The 19,102-nt window shown below is 44.2% G+C and overlaps 1 protein-coding gene across 5 annotated transcripts in view; it reads left to right on the top strand.

Moving 5' to 3' along the window:
* Positions 1–2,072: 2,072 nt before the first annotated feature.
* Positions 2,073–19,102, top strand: part of LOC121284064 (protein furry homolog) — a 520,851-nt gene continuing 503,821 nt past the window's right edge. For all 5 annotated transcript variants that reach the window (XR_005944426.1, XM_041199077.1, XM_041199078.1 and 2 more), the window contains exon 1: positions 2,073–2,347. Coding sequence is in view for 4 of the 5 variants with exons in the window: in XM_041199077.1 (XP_041055011.1) it covers positions 2,143–2,347 (205 nt within the window). In the remaining variant the exon portion in view is untranslated. The remainder of the gene's footprint in view (positions 2,348–19,102) is intronic.

Here is a 19,102-nt window from a genome sequence, read left to right as displayed (position 1 = left end):
CTTCGTCTCCACAATGACTGTGTGGTGGTCACTCCTACTGATACTGTCATGGACAGGTGCATCTGCGGCAGGCAGGTTGGCGAGATGAGGACAAGTATGCTTTTCCCCTTACCACCTAGCAGCTATGTCATTTAGGACTTGGCCAGTAGTGGTGCTACTGAGCCACTCTTGGTGATGGACATTGAAGTCCCCCACATACAGAACATTCTGCACTCATGCCACCTCAGTGCTTCCTCCAAGTGATGTTCAGCATGGCACTGATTCATCAGCTGAGGGAGGGCAGTACATGGTAATCAGCAGGGGGTTTCCTTGCCTGTGTTTGATGCCATGAGACTTCATGGGATCCGGAGTCAATGTTTAGGACTCCCAGGGCAACTTCCTCCTGACTATATACCACTGTGCCGCCACCTCTGCTGGGTCTGTCCTGCCAGTGAGACAGGACATACCCAGGGATGGTGATGGTGGAGTCAGGGACATTGGCCAGAATTTTTCTATCGGCGAGTTGGGGGCGGGCCATTCGCCGACATGAAAATGACACCGGATGAAGTCGGGGGAACTCCCGACGTCATCCCGCCCCATTTAAATATTCAGGAAGGCCATTGACAGGGTAGTTAACCCAATTAAAGGCCCTGCCCATCCAACCTTAAGGTTTGCGGGCAGGCCAGGAGCCCCGACAGGCTTCTGAGAAAACATGAAGCCTCATCCACTGGCGGGATGAGGTTTCATGTCTGTATTTAAAAAGTTTAATAAATTTTCTGTGCTTTTTATTAACATGTCCTATCTCAAGAGGGGGACATGTTAATAATTGTTTTATTTTTCTATTTTTGATGTTTATAAAGCTTTCACTGATCTCCCTGAGACAGCACTTAGTCTCAGGGAGATGTGCGCTCTTTTGTGTACATGCGCGAAAGAGCACACTTTGACAGTTGGGCACACCCCCCTCCGCATAGGAAGCGTATAGCATTTCCCGTCGGGCAGCCCGCTGGGCGGGCCTTAATTGGCCCGCCCACTCAAAATGGCGGCAGGGCCCGTTTCGGCGGCTGCAATCACCTGCCCACCCACCGTCGAGCCGATGGGGCCTGCCTGCCCATCAAGGGCAAAATTCTGCCTATTATCTGTAAGGTATGATTTCATGAGTATGACTATGTCAGGTTGTTGCTTAGTCTATGAGATAGTTCTCCCAATTTTAGCACTAGCGTTCTTCCAATGTTAGTAAGGGGGACTTTGCAGGGTTAACAGGGCTGCATTGTTGTCATTTCCAGTGCCTAGGTCTGGGGTGTCCATCTGGTTCATTCCTCTTTGTAGCAGAGTGGCATGCTAGGCCATTTCAGAGGGCAGTGGGTCTGGAGTCACAATTTTCCTTTCCTAAAGGGCATGAGTGAACCAGATGGGCTTTTACAACAATCATTTCATGGTCATCATTAGACTTTTAATTCCAGATTTTTTATCGAAATCAAATTCCACCATCTGCCATGGCTGGATTTGAACCAGGGCCCCTGGAGCATTTCCCAGGGTCACTAGATTACTAGTCCAGCCGCAATACCACTACACCGTCACTTCTGTCATACAGCTTATTGTGTATTCATTAATAAGGTTGTTAGTCATTGTAAGAATTTGCTGGATTGCTTGTACCAAATACTTTGTACAATACTTGTACCAAATACTGTATTTAGAACTTTTCAAGAGTGTATTATTGTTTGAAGTCAGAAACTACAAATAGAGGAGTTCCATTGATGGGCCATACCATCTGATTCTAAGGACATGTGGCAGCGTTGGAATATTTGCACATAAAGAACATACCATCACGTTTTTCTGAGAATGTTCATGAAATTAATTAAAATGTCACAAATACATCCACATCTTTGTAGCTGTTTGTGAGGAATAAAATCTGAATTATTTAATACATTTTTTCTAACTTTGTTCTGAATCTATCCACTGCTGCTTGGAGAGACTATTTTGTAATTCTACACCTGTATGAGACCTCGCCCATTAACTCACTGGACTGCCCTAACAAGAATGTGAGGTAAATCATAGGCAATCAAACAGTTGAGTTTACGTATGTTTTAGAAACAAGGTCCTCTAAGAATCCTTTCCATGTGAAGCTGGACTTAGTCCCCTGTTGTTTTTGATAAGGCAATTTCAATGGCACTTGACAATAGCAATCTGAACTCTGAAAACAAAGATACTGCAGAATTATTCCAGAATGAATTAAATTCAAGGCAGAGGTTTAGCCTTCCACCAGAATTCTTGACAGGGTTTGATAATTACGAAAAGGGTAATAGACACTACAGGAATGTAGAGCAAATACACTTGAGACGCCCGAAGAAAAGACCTTCAATTTTTCAAGGTAGGAAATACTTTTGTTATGTCCATTGATTGTGACTGTGATTGCCTAAGCGTTTTAAATATGCAGATTTCAGGATAAATTTGTTTAAAATGATATCTATTTGTGCCAGCTTAACCAGGAAAAACATGAATAGAGAAATAATAGTGAAACCAACATGTTAGGATGTGTTGTCGGTTTTAAAGCACGATGTGTCACAAGTAGTGTTTTATAAACAAGAGTTCAAAAAGTGCCCATGGCAAGAGTCTGTTTATGACCATGTAGAACTGATGGTTGCGCAGCCAGCAATTGGTAATTATCTAAAGTCATGGTTGCATTCCTCTCCTTCAACAGAGCCTGAAGATTGTTGATATGTGTGGTAATTTCAACGAAATCACTACATGTTCTATGTGAGAAAGTTGCTAAATGTATACTTTAAAATTACTGTGAAGCAATATAAAAATATGAAATTTCAGGGCAGTTGGCAAGTACCTTTTATAACGTTATTAGGCATATAACTTTTTTTTACTTATTCAGTTAAGGGGAGGTGATGACATAGTGGTGTTGTTGCTAGACTAGTAAATCAGCGTAATGGCTCTGAGGATCTGTGTTTGAATTCTGCCACAGCAGATGGTGGAATTTGAATTCAATAAAAGTCTAGAATTAAAAGTGTAATGATGACCATGAAACCATTGTCAATTGTCAGGGTTTTCTTGTTCACTAATGTCCTTTAGGGAAGGAAAGCTGCTGTCCTTACCTGGTCTGGCCTAAATGTGACTCCAAACCTACACCAATGTGGTTGACTCTTAATACCCTCTGGATGAATGAATGAACAAAAAATCATGGGATGCCTCTGTCTCTGGCAAGGCCAGCATTTATTGTCCATCCCTAATTGCCCCTTGAGAAGGTGGTAGTGAAATACCTTCTTGAATACAACTGAGTGGCAAGACCATTTCAGAAAGTTAAGAGTCAAACACATTGCCATGGGTCTAGATTAACATATAGGCCAGTCTGGGGAAAGGGAACAGATTTCCTTCCCCATTGGACATTAGTTATGACAATATGGTAGTTTCATGGTTATCATTCTCTCTTTATTCCAATGTATTTATTTATTTAATTAAGTTGAAATTTCCCCAGCTGCCATGATGGGATCTAAACTCATGTCTCCATGGGTTTCATTTAAATTTAGGCCTCTGGATTACTAATCCAGTAACATAATCACTATTCTACCATGCCCATAAAACATACATACAAAATATAGCATACCATGTTTTTCATTTTAAGTAATGAAGTAAGGTGTGTGTTATATTTATATGAAGGAGATGACTGTTTCTCTTGCAGTATTCCTTGTAAATCAGGGTGGGGAGGGGGATTGGTTAGGTGGAATAGGTTGAGAAATGTAGGACTTGAGGTTTTGGTGCACAAGTCAGAGGTGGACTAAAGCTAAACTCGGTAAAAGAACAGGTCATTGTTCATGGTAAGATCGTAACAATTTTGTGTTGATGGTTCTCTATCTCTCTTTGTCTTTCTGCTTCTTTTATGGGTTGAATAATATGCTCAGAAATCAGGAGTGTTCCCTGCCCACACAGAGGTGTTATCAAGCATGATGATGTCTGGTTGCGATCCCAACGTCAGTATGCCAGTTTTAAATAATATGGCTGGTGGGCAGGGTTAAAAATCAAGAGCCCACCCACGTTATTCTAATTTTATTTAAGTAGGTATTTAAGTTTGCTAATGACCAAATTGACTGGAATAATACTTAGTGTCCACAATAATACACGTGTAGAGTCTGTTTTGACACCATGTGGGGTTCCTGTATTTTTATGAGGCAGCTTGTTAGGCTAAAAGGTTCAGCTGAGTCCTGAGTTTCATCTTAGCAGTTCAGAGTTCTGTTACTGCTGGGAGTGCTTCATTCAAGAAGCAGAGTTTCCAGTTAAAATTTTATTAACTAGAGGCCTTTTATCCTCCTGCTGAGTGCTCCATTTAGTCCTTGTTCATCACCCCAGACTTTAAAGTAACTGAAAAAAATGGGCATTGTGGTCTCAGTGTTAGGCACAACCTCCAGTGAGGAGGAGAGGAGGATTAGGAGGAGGAAGTGGAGGAGAGTAAGAGGAAGAAGGGCAGATTGGGAGGTCCAGGATGCACCAGTGGCACTCGAAGGGGCCAGAGCTGTGCTAGGCCCGGAGGGTGATGAAGCCGTCATATATCCTCATCAGAGGCATAGAAGGACTTATGCAGCCCCTTGAGTGTACAGGCAGAAACAGGACTACCTGCAGATGTCAGAGACACAATGCAAGAGAAGGCTCAGCTTTTCAAAAACCACAGTCTCATCATTCTGTGACATGCTTGCAGGGGAGATCTCCAACCTGATGCCTGAAGCTCTGATCATCACTGTCACACACAACTTCTTCACAACAGGCTCCTTTCAGGTAGCATGTGGAGACCTCAGAGGCATAACGTAGCCTGCTGCAACACCACTGCATCAAAGTTTTCATTGATGATGTTTCGAAGGGCAGGGAAATACATCTCCTTCACACTGGACAAGCAGAGTCAACTGGATAGAACTGGAGGGTTTACAGCAACTGCAGGTTTCCCCAGGGTACAGGGAGCCATTGATTGTATGCACATTGCCATAAGGGCTCCTGCTGGACAGCCTTACACCTCCAACAACAGGAAGGCCTTTCACTCATTGAATGTCCAGCTGACATTAATCATCATTGATGGATCATGCAGGTATGCGCCAAATACCCAGGCAGCAGTCCCAACTCCTTCGTTCTTTGAAACTTACAGGTGCCAGACCTATTCTGCGGCCATGAAGCCCTGGATGGATGGCTTATAGCTGATAAGGAATACCCAATGAACAGATGACTCATGAAGCCTTTCAGGGTGCCCAGAACAGAAACAGAGAGGAGATACAATGACAGCCATGCAAGCACCAGGGCCATCATTGAGCAGACCATCGACCTCTTGGAAATAAGGTTCAGATGCGTTGATAGACCAGGAGAGGTATTGCAGCACACTCCTTTACATGTGTCCCAGATGGCTGTGGTATGCTTGCCCTCCATAACCTCACTATCAAAAGACGAGATGCCCTTAAGGATGAGGGCACAGCAGATAGGGGCCGTTCATCAGAGGATGAGGGCAAGGATGAGGCGAGGGAACATGGCCATGATTGCATGAATAGCCATGATAACAGGGGTGCCTTAAGAAGGCAGAGGTTTCAATAGTTTCAAAAGTCCCAGCCTCAGAGATGCGTGCACGTCATGTGTCCAAACCTTTTTCCAAGTGCAGTGTGTGACTCGTCACTGTCATGTCAACACACTTACCCTTTCCAAATATTTACACTCGAAGCATCCTGCCTTGCCTCGAAATTATAAAACCTTTGCCTATCTCCAGAATCAAGTTTCATAGCCACAGCATAGTACAAAAACATCAGCTTGAGACTATGAGGTCTGGGTTTATTTACAAACTCATATTGACTAGTAACATTCACAGGCACAAACTTCTCACCCATGTGACCCTCTTGATGGCTATTGTGGAGTTTTTGATGCGTTTATGAGTGCTCCAGCTCAGTGCTCTACCATCGCTTGCAGCTGCACAGGAGAGAGGTTGCTGATCAGCCACATCACTTGCCCTGGATGACTTTGGCAGGTGTCCTCCGTGAGGCTGTGGCCTTGAATGGCCCACCACGTTAGATTAATTTTGCTGAGAGGCAGGAGGATACTCTGTCATTGTGGCACTGCATGAGGACTGTGTCAATGGCGGATGGATGGTGGAGATGCTGCCCCCATCAGAATTTCCCTGAGAGGTACTTCCAGATAGCGGAGGCTGCTGCTCATCCTCCGCTACTAAGACCATTTGGTCCTCCCTGCCTTCCCATGAGGTCCCAGGAGCTGGGTCTGTGCCCATGCTCTAATTCCTCCTGTCACCTTAGCACTGAGCCCCTGAGCCCAGAGCCAGGATGATGGTGTGCAGGTCAGAGCACACATCAACAATTGGGTCTGCAATACGTTCGGATTGCCCTTGCAGTACAGCCATCAATCTGTCCATGGAGGAAGTTTGGCTCTCCAAATAGTGGGTGATCGCAGTGCACATGGCTTGGATGGACACCTCCATTGTCCTGGCCAGGGCATGCAACCCCTCTGGATTCCTGCCAAATCATCATGGACCTCATGCTAGACATTCAGCGTCTGCCGCCTCACAGATGACTCGAAAAACTCATCACCTGACTCGGAATTAGTCTCTGGATCACCCCGGACACTCCTCCAACTGCCCGAGGCCTGCTCCATCACACTCTCTGGCAGCTGCACATGCAACTGTGAAATCCCCTCACCAGGCTGTACATGACTCCATTCCGATGTGCAAATCCCTGCCGAGGTGCCAGTATCATCGCTGGTGCTTGGGACAGAGAGAGGGGAGCGGCAGTCCAGCATCCAGACGAGGGTCCATGGAAGAGGCTTCACTTGTGACAGAGGGACAGAAGCAATGGGGTTAGTGGTCATCACAAACTTTCCCACATTTGTGCTAAATCACTAAGCTCTGCATCATTGGTCACATCCAACATGAGAGATGAGACCATGCAGACACAATACACACTTGTACCAACACCTGAAGCTTCTGATTATGAAGCTTTCATGTGTTTTAGTGTCAGAATTATATTTTTGAGTTTCATTATATCATGCCAAACTTCCATCCACCTCCCACATGCCATCTCCCCTTTTCTATCAGTTTCTGCCATTTACCATCTCACCTGAACCATACCTTCCTAAATCTTGCCACTGCAAATGGACCTGGATGACTCTGACTCCAAGAGCATCAAAACTTCCTCCTCAAATAGGGTCAGTACCACAAGGTTCAGCACACCCCCAACACTCCAGCCTCATTGTTGGGCATTTTGGGCATGCTTCTCCTGACAAAATGTGTAACATTACAATTCCGAGCATTGTCAGCTTATTTGATGCATGTTGCCGATACATTATTAGCAGAGTGTTTGGCAGCCATACATGCACTTCCCTCATCCGCACTGGCTGCCAAACCCCCCACCCTCCAAGTAGATCAAAGCTATAACTGCACACTGACATCAGAGCTAACAGAAATGTCTTTGCTGCATCATGCTGTCTTGGAGCTCCAGCCAACCTCACATTCCTAACGCGTTCGCAATGGCCTCTGTTGGATACTGGCACAAGTAAACACATACTGAGGACTTACCCTGGCTGCCCTCATGACGTCATTGAGCCTCATCTGGCATTGAGACAAGGTTCACTTCTGCAGCCCAACACTGCTGACCTCTGCAGCTACCTCCTCCCAGGCGGCATGTGTTTTGGTCGGGTTTCTCCTCTTCCCACCACATGGCATGAGCTACTCACGTCAGTTTGAAACTGCAGGGAAGAGGGCTCTCAGGGAGCCATCACTAAATTGAGGGGCTGGTTTTGGCACTCCTCCCCTGCCTCTCCCCTCACTCCAAAGGCTCTGACATCTCTGCAGGGAAATATGCAACAGCTAGACAACTCCTGTATGCAAAAATGTAGAAAACTTATTCAGGTTCAAAAAGAATACAATCTCTGCTCAGTGGCAAAGTTTGGACACCTCAGATTTCACAAAAATGCACACTCACCTTAAAAGCCTGCAAATCTCTGAAGTTCCAATGAGCTGCACAACTCTGATGAGTACTGACATTCGCTGGGTCACGTGCCAGGGGGCCCTTTAAATTACTGGTCGTAACCTTGTTCTAGGTCATGGCCAACGACCTCGAAGGCCGCACATCCTGCCCTCCAACACTGATAGGGCAGGATGCTCACCAACTAAAGGCCTCAAACCCACCCTCTGAATTCAATTGGTCCAATCTGCACTTTATCGGGCGCATTTCAACGGTGGGCCTGGAAGTCACCCACTTCCAAATATGGATCCTGCCACCCATGCCCAAGTGTATTGTTCAGCCCTATGTCTCCGTGCCTCTTACTTTTCTCTTTGTCTTCTTTCTGGGACCAGAATTCCAGAATCTTTTCCTACTTGTGGAAACGCTGCACATAAATCTTGGACATCCTTGAAACTCAATGCCGATGCTATCCCAAGCTGGAGGACAGGATTCTTTAAATACATGGGATTAATTGATGGCCATGCATGTTAAAGCTAATGAGAGGCACCCACTGTGAGAAAACTGGAGTGGTGCCATGCCAGTCCAATGGTGGATGAGAGGTTCAGGAAGGGAAGGAATAGTTGCTAAATTTAAAAACTGCTTCGTAGGGTGCTAAAGGTCATTGTTGGAGAGGAAATTAATCTTCTCTGTGATTGACTACTTTTGTCTACAGAACTTTTGAGACATGTGCTAGGCTCTGATACGAATTCTTGCCAAATGACAACATCTCAGTTGAGCCAAAGGGGGGCTTGGAACAAAGTTTTGAAGTAGCTCAGGAACTCTCTCAAACATCCCCCACCATGACATTGGGGTGGAGGGAGAGGAGGGAGCTGTAGGAAGAAGATCTGCTCCCTTTCAACTGATTTAAAGATTAAAAGCTGGACTTCTGCATTAGACTTTTTGTCATTGTTGCTGAAAGTAAAACATTTAAATTTGCAGTCTGGGTTTTAGGTGTGTCATAAATAGTGTTACATCTTGTTTTAGACTGAGACATTTCTGGAGCTAACCAGTTTGATTTGACTTAAGTATTATGAAAATGACTTGAAAAAAATGTACCATCTTTCTGACATTTATAGTCAAAATTTAGCAGAACATGCATGTCTATCATTAACATTTTGGGACTGCAAAACTCATTGGACGGAATTATAACTGTGGCGCAGTGCAGAACACAAAGTGGGCACCACTTCCACTCTTTGGCTTTTTGCTGGTTCCAAGGCAATTGCATGTAGCTTGTACAAGAGATGTGTGCACTCATGCTATGGGGAAGATTTTCAGTGGTAAAACCCGCCATCAGCTAACAGTGCAGCACATACGGGTGGGCTATATTCTCCTGGACAAACAGGGAGATACTTCAACATGGCCACAACTTGCTGCCCAACTCCATTATCATTAACATAAGACTTCCTGAGAGCACAGAGGTGGCACAGATCATTTTCAAATTTAAATTTCACTTGTAAATATTTCACTTTACATTGGGTTCATTTTATTCTTGCGCCTAAGTGGAGCTGAATGTACTGGCATGCTTCATAATTGGCACAAACTGACGATTACAGGAGAGTTAAGGACATTTCTTTATTGTGGAAGAAAAAATGTTGTGTTTTTGTGTTCACTCTTTGTTGAATGTTCATGTTAGTGTGTACTGTTATACTCGCTACTCTGTGGGACATGGCACAACTGGCACTCCCTTCTGTGCATTATAAAGGACATTGTTCGAGATCACTCTCAGCATGGATAATTAAAATGTTGTAGGTGAACTCAAGGCCCTGTAAGGACTCTGCCAGCCAACGCCCTGAGAAGGACCCACATGTGTATGTATTGGCACTGCCCTTTGGGCCCCTAATTTTCTTATCTTGACTGATGGTTCCACTACATCCAGGATGCCAGGCCTTTCCCACTTCATTTCTCCATGACCCAGACCCATTCACTGTCCTTCCTGGGATCCCTCTTCCACTCCTCCATGTCCCTGATACCCCACACAGCCCCCTCATCCTTGTCGGTAACGAGCCTCATGTAAACTATCATTTTCCTACTCCCCTCCCTTGTGCTGCACTCCTTTTCCCCTCTTTCCACTCAAGCTGTTACTTTTTTCCATTCCCTCTCTTCATTCAAGCACAGTTTAATCCAGTTCTGGTTGGCAGTCTTCACCCTGCCATTCGGTTAAAGGTGGCGTATTTCTCGCAAGAGTTCCTCAGGGTAGTGCCCTAGGCCCATCTGCTTCATCAATGACCTTCCCTCCAGCATAAAGTCAAAAGTGGGGATGTGCACTGATGACCAGGACCATTCAGACTCCTCAGATACTGAAGAGTGCTTGTCCATTTTTAGCAAGAGCTGGACAACATTCAGGCTTGGGTTGATAAGTGGCAAGTAACACCCACACCACACAAGTGCCAGGCAAAGACAATCTCCAACAAGAAGGAATCCAACCAACCACTTGACATTCAATGGTATTACCATTGCTGAAGCCCCAACTATCAATATCCTGTGGGTTAGCATTGACCAGAAACTGAACTGGGCCAATCATGCAAATACTGTTCCTAGAAGAGCAGGTCAGAGGCTAGCAATTCTGTGACAAATAACTCACCTCTTGACTCCCCAAAGCCTGTTCACCATCCACAAGGCATACGTCAGGAATGTGATGGAATAATCTCCATTTGCCTGGGTGAGTGCAGCTCTAACAGCACAAGAAGCTCAATACTATCCAGGACAAAGCATCTTTATGACACTCCATCCACCACCTTAATATTCACTCCCTGTGCCACCGATGTACAATAGCAGAAGTGTGTTCCACATGCAAAGTCCATCAACTACAAGACACAAGTCAGGAGTGTGATGGAATACTTTCCACTTACCTGGATGAGTGCAGCTCCTTCAACACTCAAGAAGCTTGACACCATCCAAAACAAAGCAGCCCGCTTGATTGACACCCCCTTCACAAACATTCACTCCCTCCATCACCAATGAACAGTGACAGCAGTGTATACCAGCTACAAGATGCACTGCAGAAACTCACCAAGGCCCCTTAGGCAGCACCTTCCAAACCCACAACCACTGCCATCTAGAAGGACAAGGGCAGCAGATAGATGGGAACACCACCACCTGGAAGTTCTCCTCCAAGTCACTCACCATCCTGAATTGAAAATATATTGCCGTTCCTTCACTTGTCGCTGGGTCAAAATCCTGGAACTCCCTCCCTAATGACACTGTGTGTACACAAGTGCCAGGCAAAGACAATCTCCAACAAGAAGGAATCCAACCAACCACTTGACATTCAATGGTATTACCATTGCTGAAGCCCCAACTATCAACATCTTGTGGGTTAGCATTGACCAGAAACTGAACTGGGCCAATCATGCAAATACTGTTCCTAGAAGAGCAGGTCAGAGGCTAGCAATTCTGTGACAAATAACTCACCTCTTGACTCCCCAAAGCCTGTGCACCATCCACAAGGCATACGTCAGGAATGTGATGGAATAATCTCCATTTGCCTGGGTGAGTGCAGCTCTAACAGCACAAGAAGCTCAATACTATCCAGGACAAAGCATCTTTATGACACTCCATCCACCACCTTAATATTCACTCCCTGTGCCACCAGTGCCCAATCAAAGGATCTGGCATTGGGAAGCATATGACAGATTTTAAGTTGATAATTTCGGTGAGAACCAGGCTGAATGTAGAATGTTTGAAGAGAAATTAAAAGAGGAATAAGAGAAACAAAGAGAAAATATGAGAAGAGACTGGTAGCTAACATAAAAAGGCATCCAAAAATCTTCTATAGACATATAAATGTTACAAGAGTGATAAGAGGAGTGGAGCCAAATAGGTTCTGAATGAGAATTTACATAGGAAAGCAGAAGGCATGGCTGAAGTATTAAATGCGCACTTTGCATCTGTCTTTTCCAAGGAGCAAGATGCTGCCAAAGTCTTGGTGAAAGAGAAGGTAGTTGAGACACTGGATGGCCAAAAACTGATAATAAGGAAAGTCGGCTGTACTTAAAGTTGAAAGTCACCAGAGCCGGCTCAGATGCATTTTAATAAACTGCTGGAAGTAAAGGTGAAAATTGTGGAGGAACTGGCCATTATCTACCAATCCTCCTTAGGTACAAACGTGGTGCAGAGGCCTGGAGAATTGCAAATGCTACATCCTTGTTAAAAAAATGGTGTAAGGATAAGCCCAACAACTATAGCCCACTTTAACCTCGGTGATGGGAAAGCTATTAGAAACAATTATCAGGTCAAGCAGGAATATAGGACAGAGTGATAATTAGATCAAGTTGAAGAAGGGGAAAGAAGATACGAGGAGAGAGCAACATGCATAAGGAATTGGAAGGGTGGAGATAGGACCTGGATAGAAAGGTAACATGGGGACAAGGAGAGAAAGGGGAAAAGAGAGCAGAAGAAGGGGAAGATGAACAGGATGGGGGAGGGAGGCAGGGAGCAGATAGGGACAAGTACCAACACCAGCTAAAAAAGCTTAACCTTAAGGGTTGAGACAATTAGACCTATGCCAGGTTAGGAGAAAAGAGAAGCAATTTCAGCAGTGGATGGAAGGGATCAGCAAACAAATTTCTTGGAGGTCAAGCCCAAAACAATCTGTCAAGGGAAGAGATGAGAAAACATTCTCATGGGATGAAGGAGTTGGCCATAAAACTCAGTGAGAAAGCCATGAGCAGCAAATAGAATTAGTGAGGGATTACAAAAAGAAAATACCTGCAGTTGGGAACTGGGGGTGATTTGAAAAATCTTCCAAGGACTGGGGGAGGAAAGGTGATAAAACACCTTTATGCTCGTGTGCGCCAGACACGCACGAGCATGAAATAGCACACGATGATGTCAGGCAAGCATCCCGACGTCATCACGCACTCACACGATATTTCGGGTGACGGGCAGTGCACCCGTCAACAATTAAGAGGTCTGTTAAGCACATTAATAAATTAATTAAAGTGAATTTTTCCCTGTCTATCCAACCTTATGGTTGGCAGATGGGTGAAAAGGCCAAGTGGCTTTTGGATTTTTGAGGAAATCTCATCCACAGGTGGGATGAGGCTTCCAATGTTAATTAAAAATTAGGAGGAATAAGACAGATGAGTTGAGGGCACAGATAGCCACATGGGGGTATGATATCATAGCAATGACTGGGACTTGGCTAAAAGAAGGGCACGATTGGCAGCTCAACATTCCTGGTTATAGGGTATTCAGATGAGATAGAGAAGGGGATAGGAGAGGGGTTTGTAATATTGATCAAGGAATCAGTTATAGCAGTGAGGAGGGATTATATCTTGGAAGGATCATCAAATGAGGCCAAATGGGTAGAAGTAAAAAACACAAAAGGGGCATACTCATGTTGGGTGTGTACTTTAGGCCCCGAAACCGTCAGGGAGAGATAGAAATATGTAATCAAATTTCAAGGAAGTATAAGAATAATAATAGTAGGGGATTTTAACTACCCAAATATTAACTGTGATAGTTTTAGTGTGCAAGGTAGAGAGGGAGCAAAATTCTTAAGTTGTATCCAGGAGAACATTTTTAGCCAGTATGTAGAAAGCCTAACAAGGGAGGGGCAGTTCTGGACCTAATATTTGGAAATGAGCCTAGGCAGGTGGTAGGCATATCAGTAGGGGAGCATTTTGGAGATAGTGACCATAACTCAGTTAGATTTAGGATAGCTATAGAAAAGATAAGTTTGGGCCGGAAGTAAAAGTTCTAAACTGGGGAAAGGCTAATTTTACTAAGATGAAATACAAATTGGCCCAAGTGGACTGGGAGCAGCTACTTGCCGATAAAACTGTGTCAGAGCACTGGGAGGCATTCAAGGAGAAAATAGCATGGGTACAGGGCAAATATGTTCCTGTAAAAACAAAGGAGGATACCAGGTTCAGAGAACCCTTGATGTCAAGAGAGTAAAGGTTAGGATTAAGAAAAAAAGAGAAGTTTATGCAGATACCGAGGGCTCAATATAGCAGAGTCCCTAGAGTATAAAAAGTACAGAGGGGAACTTAAAAAGGAAATTAGGAAAGCTAAGAGAGTGCTTGAGAAAGAATTGGTGGGTAGGATAAAGGAAAAGCCAAAGGGTTTTTTTAAATACATAAAGAGCAAGAGAATAACTAGGGAAAGAGTAGGGCTAATTAGGGACCATGGAGATAATTTGTGTGTGGACCCGGAAGACGTGGGTACAGTCATCAATGAATACTTTGAGTTGGTCTTTACAATGGAAAAGGACAACTCAGGTATAGACATCAGAGTGGAGGACTGTGAAATATTAGAGGGAATTAACATGGAGAGGGAGGAGGTTCTAGCGAGTTTAGTGGCCTTAAAAGTGGATAGATCCGTAAGCCCGGATGAGAATGTATCCCAAGCTGTTGAAGGAGGCAAGGGAAGAGATATCAGGCGCCCTTACAATAATTTTCAGATCCTCTCTGGCCACAGGTGAGGTGCCAGAGGACTGGAGGACTGCTAACGTTGTCTAATTATTAAAAAAGGAAGGAAGGGATAGACCAGGAAATTACAGGCCAGTCAGCCCTACCTCAGTAGCGGAGAAGTTACTAGAAATAATTCTGAGGGACAGAATATATCTGCACTTGGAGAGACAAGGATTAACCAGGGATAGTCAGCATGGATTTGTTAAGGGAAGGTTGTGTTTGACAAATTTGGTTGAATTTTTTTAGGAGATAACCAGGAGTGTTGATGAGGGTAATGCATTTGATATGGTCTACAAGGACTTTAGCAAGGCTTTTGATAAAGTCCCTCATGGCAGACTGGTCAAGAAAGAAAGAGCCAATGGGATCGAAGGCAAAGTGACATGTTGGATCTAAAATCAGCTGAGAGGCAAGAAGCAGAGGGTGATGGTTGAGGGATGTTTCTGTGACTGGAAGTCTGTTTCCAGTGGGGTTCTGCAGGGCTCAGTACTGGGGCCCTTGCTGTTTGTGGTGTACATTTGGACTTAAATGTAGGGGGTATGATCAAGAAGTTTGTGGATGACATGAAAATTGATAGGGTAGTAAATAATGAGGAGGATAGCCATAAATTGCAGGAGGATATCAATGGACTGGTCAAATGGGCAGAGCAGTGGCAAATGGAATTCAACCTGAAAAAGTGTGCGGTAGTGCACTTGGGAAGGGCTAACAAGGCAAAGGATTACACAATGAATGGTAGGACCCTGGAAATTACTGAAGATCAGAGGGACCTTGGTGTGCATATCCACAGATCCCTGAAGGTGGCAGGGCAGGTAGATAACGTGGTTAAGAAGGCATATGCGATACTTGCCTTTATCAGCTGAGGCATAGAATACAAGAGCAGGAACTGTATAAAATGCTGATTAGGCCACAACTGGAGTGCTGCATGCAGTTCTGGTCACCACATTATAGGAAGGATGTGATTGGAGAAGGTGCAGAGGAGATTTACCAGGATGCTGCCTGGGCTGGAGGGTCTGAGCTATGAGGAAAGATTGGATAGGCTGGGGTTCTTTTCCTTGAAGCAGCCAAGGTTGAGAGGGGACCTGATAGAGGTTTATTAGATTATGAGCGGCATAAATAGGGTGGATAGGAAAGCACTTTTTCTGTTAGTAGAGGAGTCAATAACCAGGGGGCATAGAGTTAAGGTAAGAGGTAGAAGTCTAAGAGGGGAGTTGAGGAAAAATGTTTTCACCCAGAGAGTGGTGGGAGTCTGGAACTCACTGCCTGAAAGGGTGGTTGAGTCAGAAACTCTTGTAACATTTAATAAGTATTTAGATATTCATTTGCATTGCCATAGGCTCTAGGGTTATGGTCCAAGCGCTGGAAAGTGAGATTAGTGTAGTCAGATCTTTGTTCATAGGCGCGGACACAATGGGCCAAATGGGCTCCTTCTGTGCTCTAAACATCTATGAGTCTATGAGTGCATAAAAATAAAATAAAACATTTTAAATCTAATTTTTAACATGTCCTTACTCATGTGACTCCGTCACATGAGGGGACATGTTCACCTTAATTTTAAAATCTTTAGTTTTAATGTTAGAAATCTTCAGCTCCCTGAGGCAGCTCTGTGCCTTCAGGAAGCTTTCACTGAGTGCATCCAAGCGCCTGCACTGACTTCCACGCTCTCCTCTCCTCCCCCCAGTCAGCACTGAGCGTTTCAGCGTGCAATTCATACTGGCTGGCCATTAGTTGCACGGCCGCTCCCTGGCCCACCTGCCCGACAGGGGGAAAATCCTTCCCCTGACATACTCTGCAGATTCCATGGGCAAGCAAACATTCTAGACAGAGGAAAAGAATGTCAAAAGGAAAAGAACTTTTGATGGGGAGAATGTTACTATTATGGAAGCATATGATTTTAAAAGCCCAAAAATGTTTTCCCATTTATATCAAGTGTCTTTTCTGCATAGAGTAATGACCATTAAGATGCTGCAAAATGTGTCCTCTTAATGATGTCAGTTATAATACTTAGGATTTGTCAGGAGGTATTGCCAGGTTTAGGGAGGCTAATCATTTTCATCACTGACTTTGGAAAATGCTGGTAAAGAGAGATTATGATAATAGGTTAAGAGATACCAATAGAAGAAACTTTCTGATAGCTTGAGGGATGATAAAAAAAATTTAGATGGGGGCTACGTTGGGGAGCAGAGAATGATGAAGTGATGTTTGGTGAGTCTAGACTTTGAGCAAAATCGAAGAAAAATTTCCCTGGTTTCCGATATTTGTACATCTACTTTTATTGACTCCTCAGAATAGCTGCAATATAAAATTAATCTCCTTTCAGAAAGATATGAATGGCAGGTAAATGAAAATATTGTAATTGGTTCTTCAGCTAACACTACCATCACAGCTTTTTCACAGTGGCATCTTCAGGTCCAATAAACAGATTTAAATACTTGATACAAATGGATATATGTTGTAGATATCCAAAGGGTGAACTTGTCATTGTAACACAGACTTGTGTATAACTCAAATAAATATATCATCCAACTGTTCACAGGTATAGTTTACAGGCAGAATTTTCTCTCAGGCGAGCGGGGGCAGACCCCGCACACCAATACATAAAATAACGCGAGGTGACATCCCCACGTGTGTCCCCACATCACCGCGCATCATTCCAATCTTCTGTTCGGCAGGTGCGCGCCAGAGGCAAGCAGGCGAAGGGCCCAAGAGGCCTTCGTGTTTTTCATGAAACCTCATCCACGGGCAGGATGAGGTCTCATAAAGGCTTTTTTAAATAAATAAAAACATTTTCAACAATTCATAAACATGACATTGTCACATGAGGGAACATGTCTGAATAGTTTTTATCTTTCCTTTTATCAAACTTTAAAACTGAACTTAATCGAGCTGCCTCAGGGAGATTTCTGCGCTCTTTCGTGCGTATGCAGGGAAGAGCACAGGCCCCAACTCTCCATCCTCCCCACGCCCGCACAGCGCTACTGGGCATGCGTCACACTGGGCAGGCCTTAATTGGCCAGTCCATGTAAAAAGGCGATGTGCAGCCAATCGCTGGCGGCGATCGGATCCGCGCCCACCCGCACCCGCTCTCGACCAGCCCACCTGCCAGGCAGAAGATTCTGCCCTTTGTGTAATTCAGATTGAAATATTATCCAATAGATCACAGGCATCTTATTACTTCAATCATGGTATAATAAGCAAAATATTATACTGTGTTAGCCAGGGCTCAGCTGGGAGCACATTCATCTCTGAATCACAATGTCCTGGGTTCATGCCAGGGTTGCAGAGCATAACCTCAAGGCTGACTCTCCAGTACAAAACTGAGGGAGCATTGCACTGTCAGAGGAGCCATGTTTTGAATGAGGCGTTAAACTGAGGTCCTATCCGACTGCTCAGGTGGAAGTAAAAGATCCCATGGCACTGTTTCGTAGAAGAGCAGGGGAGTTATCCCTGGTGTCCTGGCCAATATTAATCTTCTATCAACATCACAAAAAGCAGATCATCTGGATATTATCACATCACTGCTTGCGAGATTTTGCTGAGTGCAAATTATCTGCCATGTTTTCTATAACACAACAGTTCCAAAAATATTTCATTGGTTGTAAAGCAATTTCAGATGTCTGGTGGTCATGGAAAACTCTATGTAAATGCAAGTTTTTCCTTCTACTTGAATATGAAAAGAAAAGACTGTTTCACTGAATGGATATACATTAGTCATTAATTTTATGCATTATTATTTGTCAATATCAGTTAAATATGAAAATATACTTTTTTTATGTGGTAGTATGAATTTCTGACTAATACTTGATTGTTGCCTTCTACCTTGGAACATTCTACTTGATATTTCCTCTGACATTTTGATATCTTTAAGAAATTATCCAGTGATCCAAACACTTCTTAGTCTGAGACCCATCTAAGTCAGGTCCAGCAGCCTTACTTGTAAATCTATCCCCAGTATATATAAATCAAACCAATACAAGAGGCAACTGATGGGAGAATTTCAGCATTTGTACACCTCATAATATGGCACAGTTAACCAGGAACTCACAATCTGACAATCCATATCTAAAAGATTATTTCACACTTTGGGTGGAATCGACCCAGATTTGCAATAAGTGCGGTATCAGGCTGGAAAAACGACATTTTGCCTGTTGGTTGCATGATGGCTTTTCACACTGTATCGTTCCAAACTCGCCGCATTAATTATGCATTCCCAGGATACACACTGTTTCCATGGTGGATGGGCTCCGATTCGCCTGCCACGCGTTTCATCACACGAGGCATCACATTTAAAGTACAATCTTGCTCAGTGCTTCCAGCCCAGGACAACAGCAAGGAAGTCATGGCCCCAAAGACAAGAAGACTGAAGCTCTCGAGCGCCTTTTGGATGCCTTGGAAGCCCACTGTGATGTCTTCTACTCCTGCTGTGGCCGCAGGAGGGGCAGCAACATTACCACTCTGGCTTGATAGGGGATGGCAGTGGTGATCAATGCCAATGTTGCACAGAAGAGGTTGTCCATCCAATGCAGGTAGAGGATGAATGATTTCATCTGTGCAGCCAGAATATGGCCACCATCTCATCATTCTAAACTCACACACTCAAGCCCATCACACATTCACTGGCATCTCAATCACTGCCAGCTCAAGAGACACCACTCATTCACACACACGTATCCTCACATGTCCATCTGTCCTCATCTCCTCTGGTGACAACCTCCTCAGCCCTCACCATCTTGA

Source organism: Carcharodon carcharias, chromosome 11 (genome assembly GCF_017639515.1).
Source record: "Carcharodon carcharias isolate sCarCar2 chromosome 11, sCarCar2.pri, whole genome shotgun sequence".
NCBI lineage: Eukaryota > Metazoa > Chordata > Chondrichthyes > Lamniformes > Lamnidae > Carcharodon > Carcharodon carcharias.
Note: the sequence above shows the minus strand (reverse complement) of the source record. Positions and strands in the feature narration are given on the sequence as shown.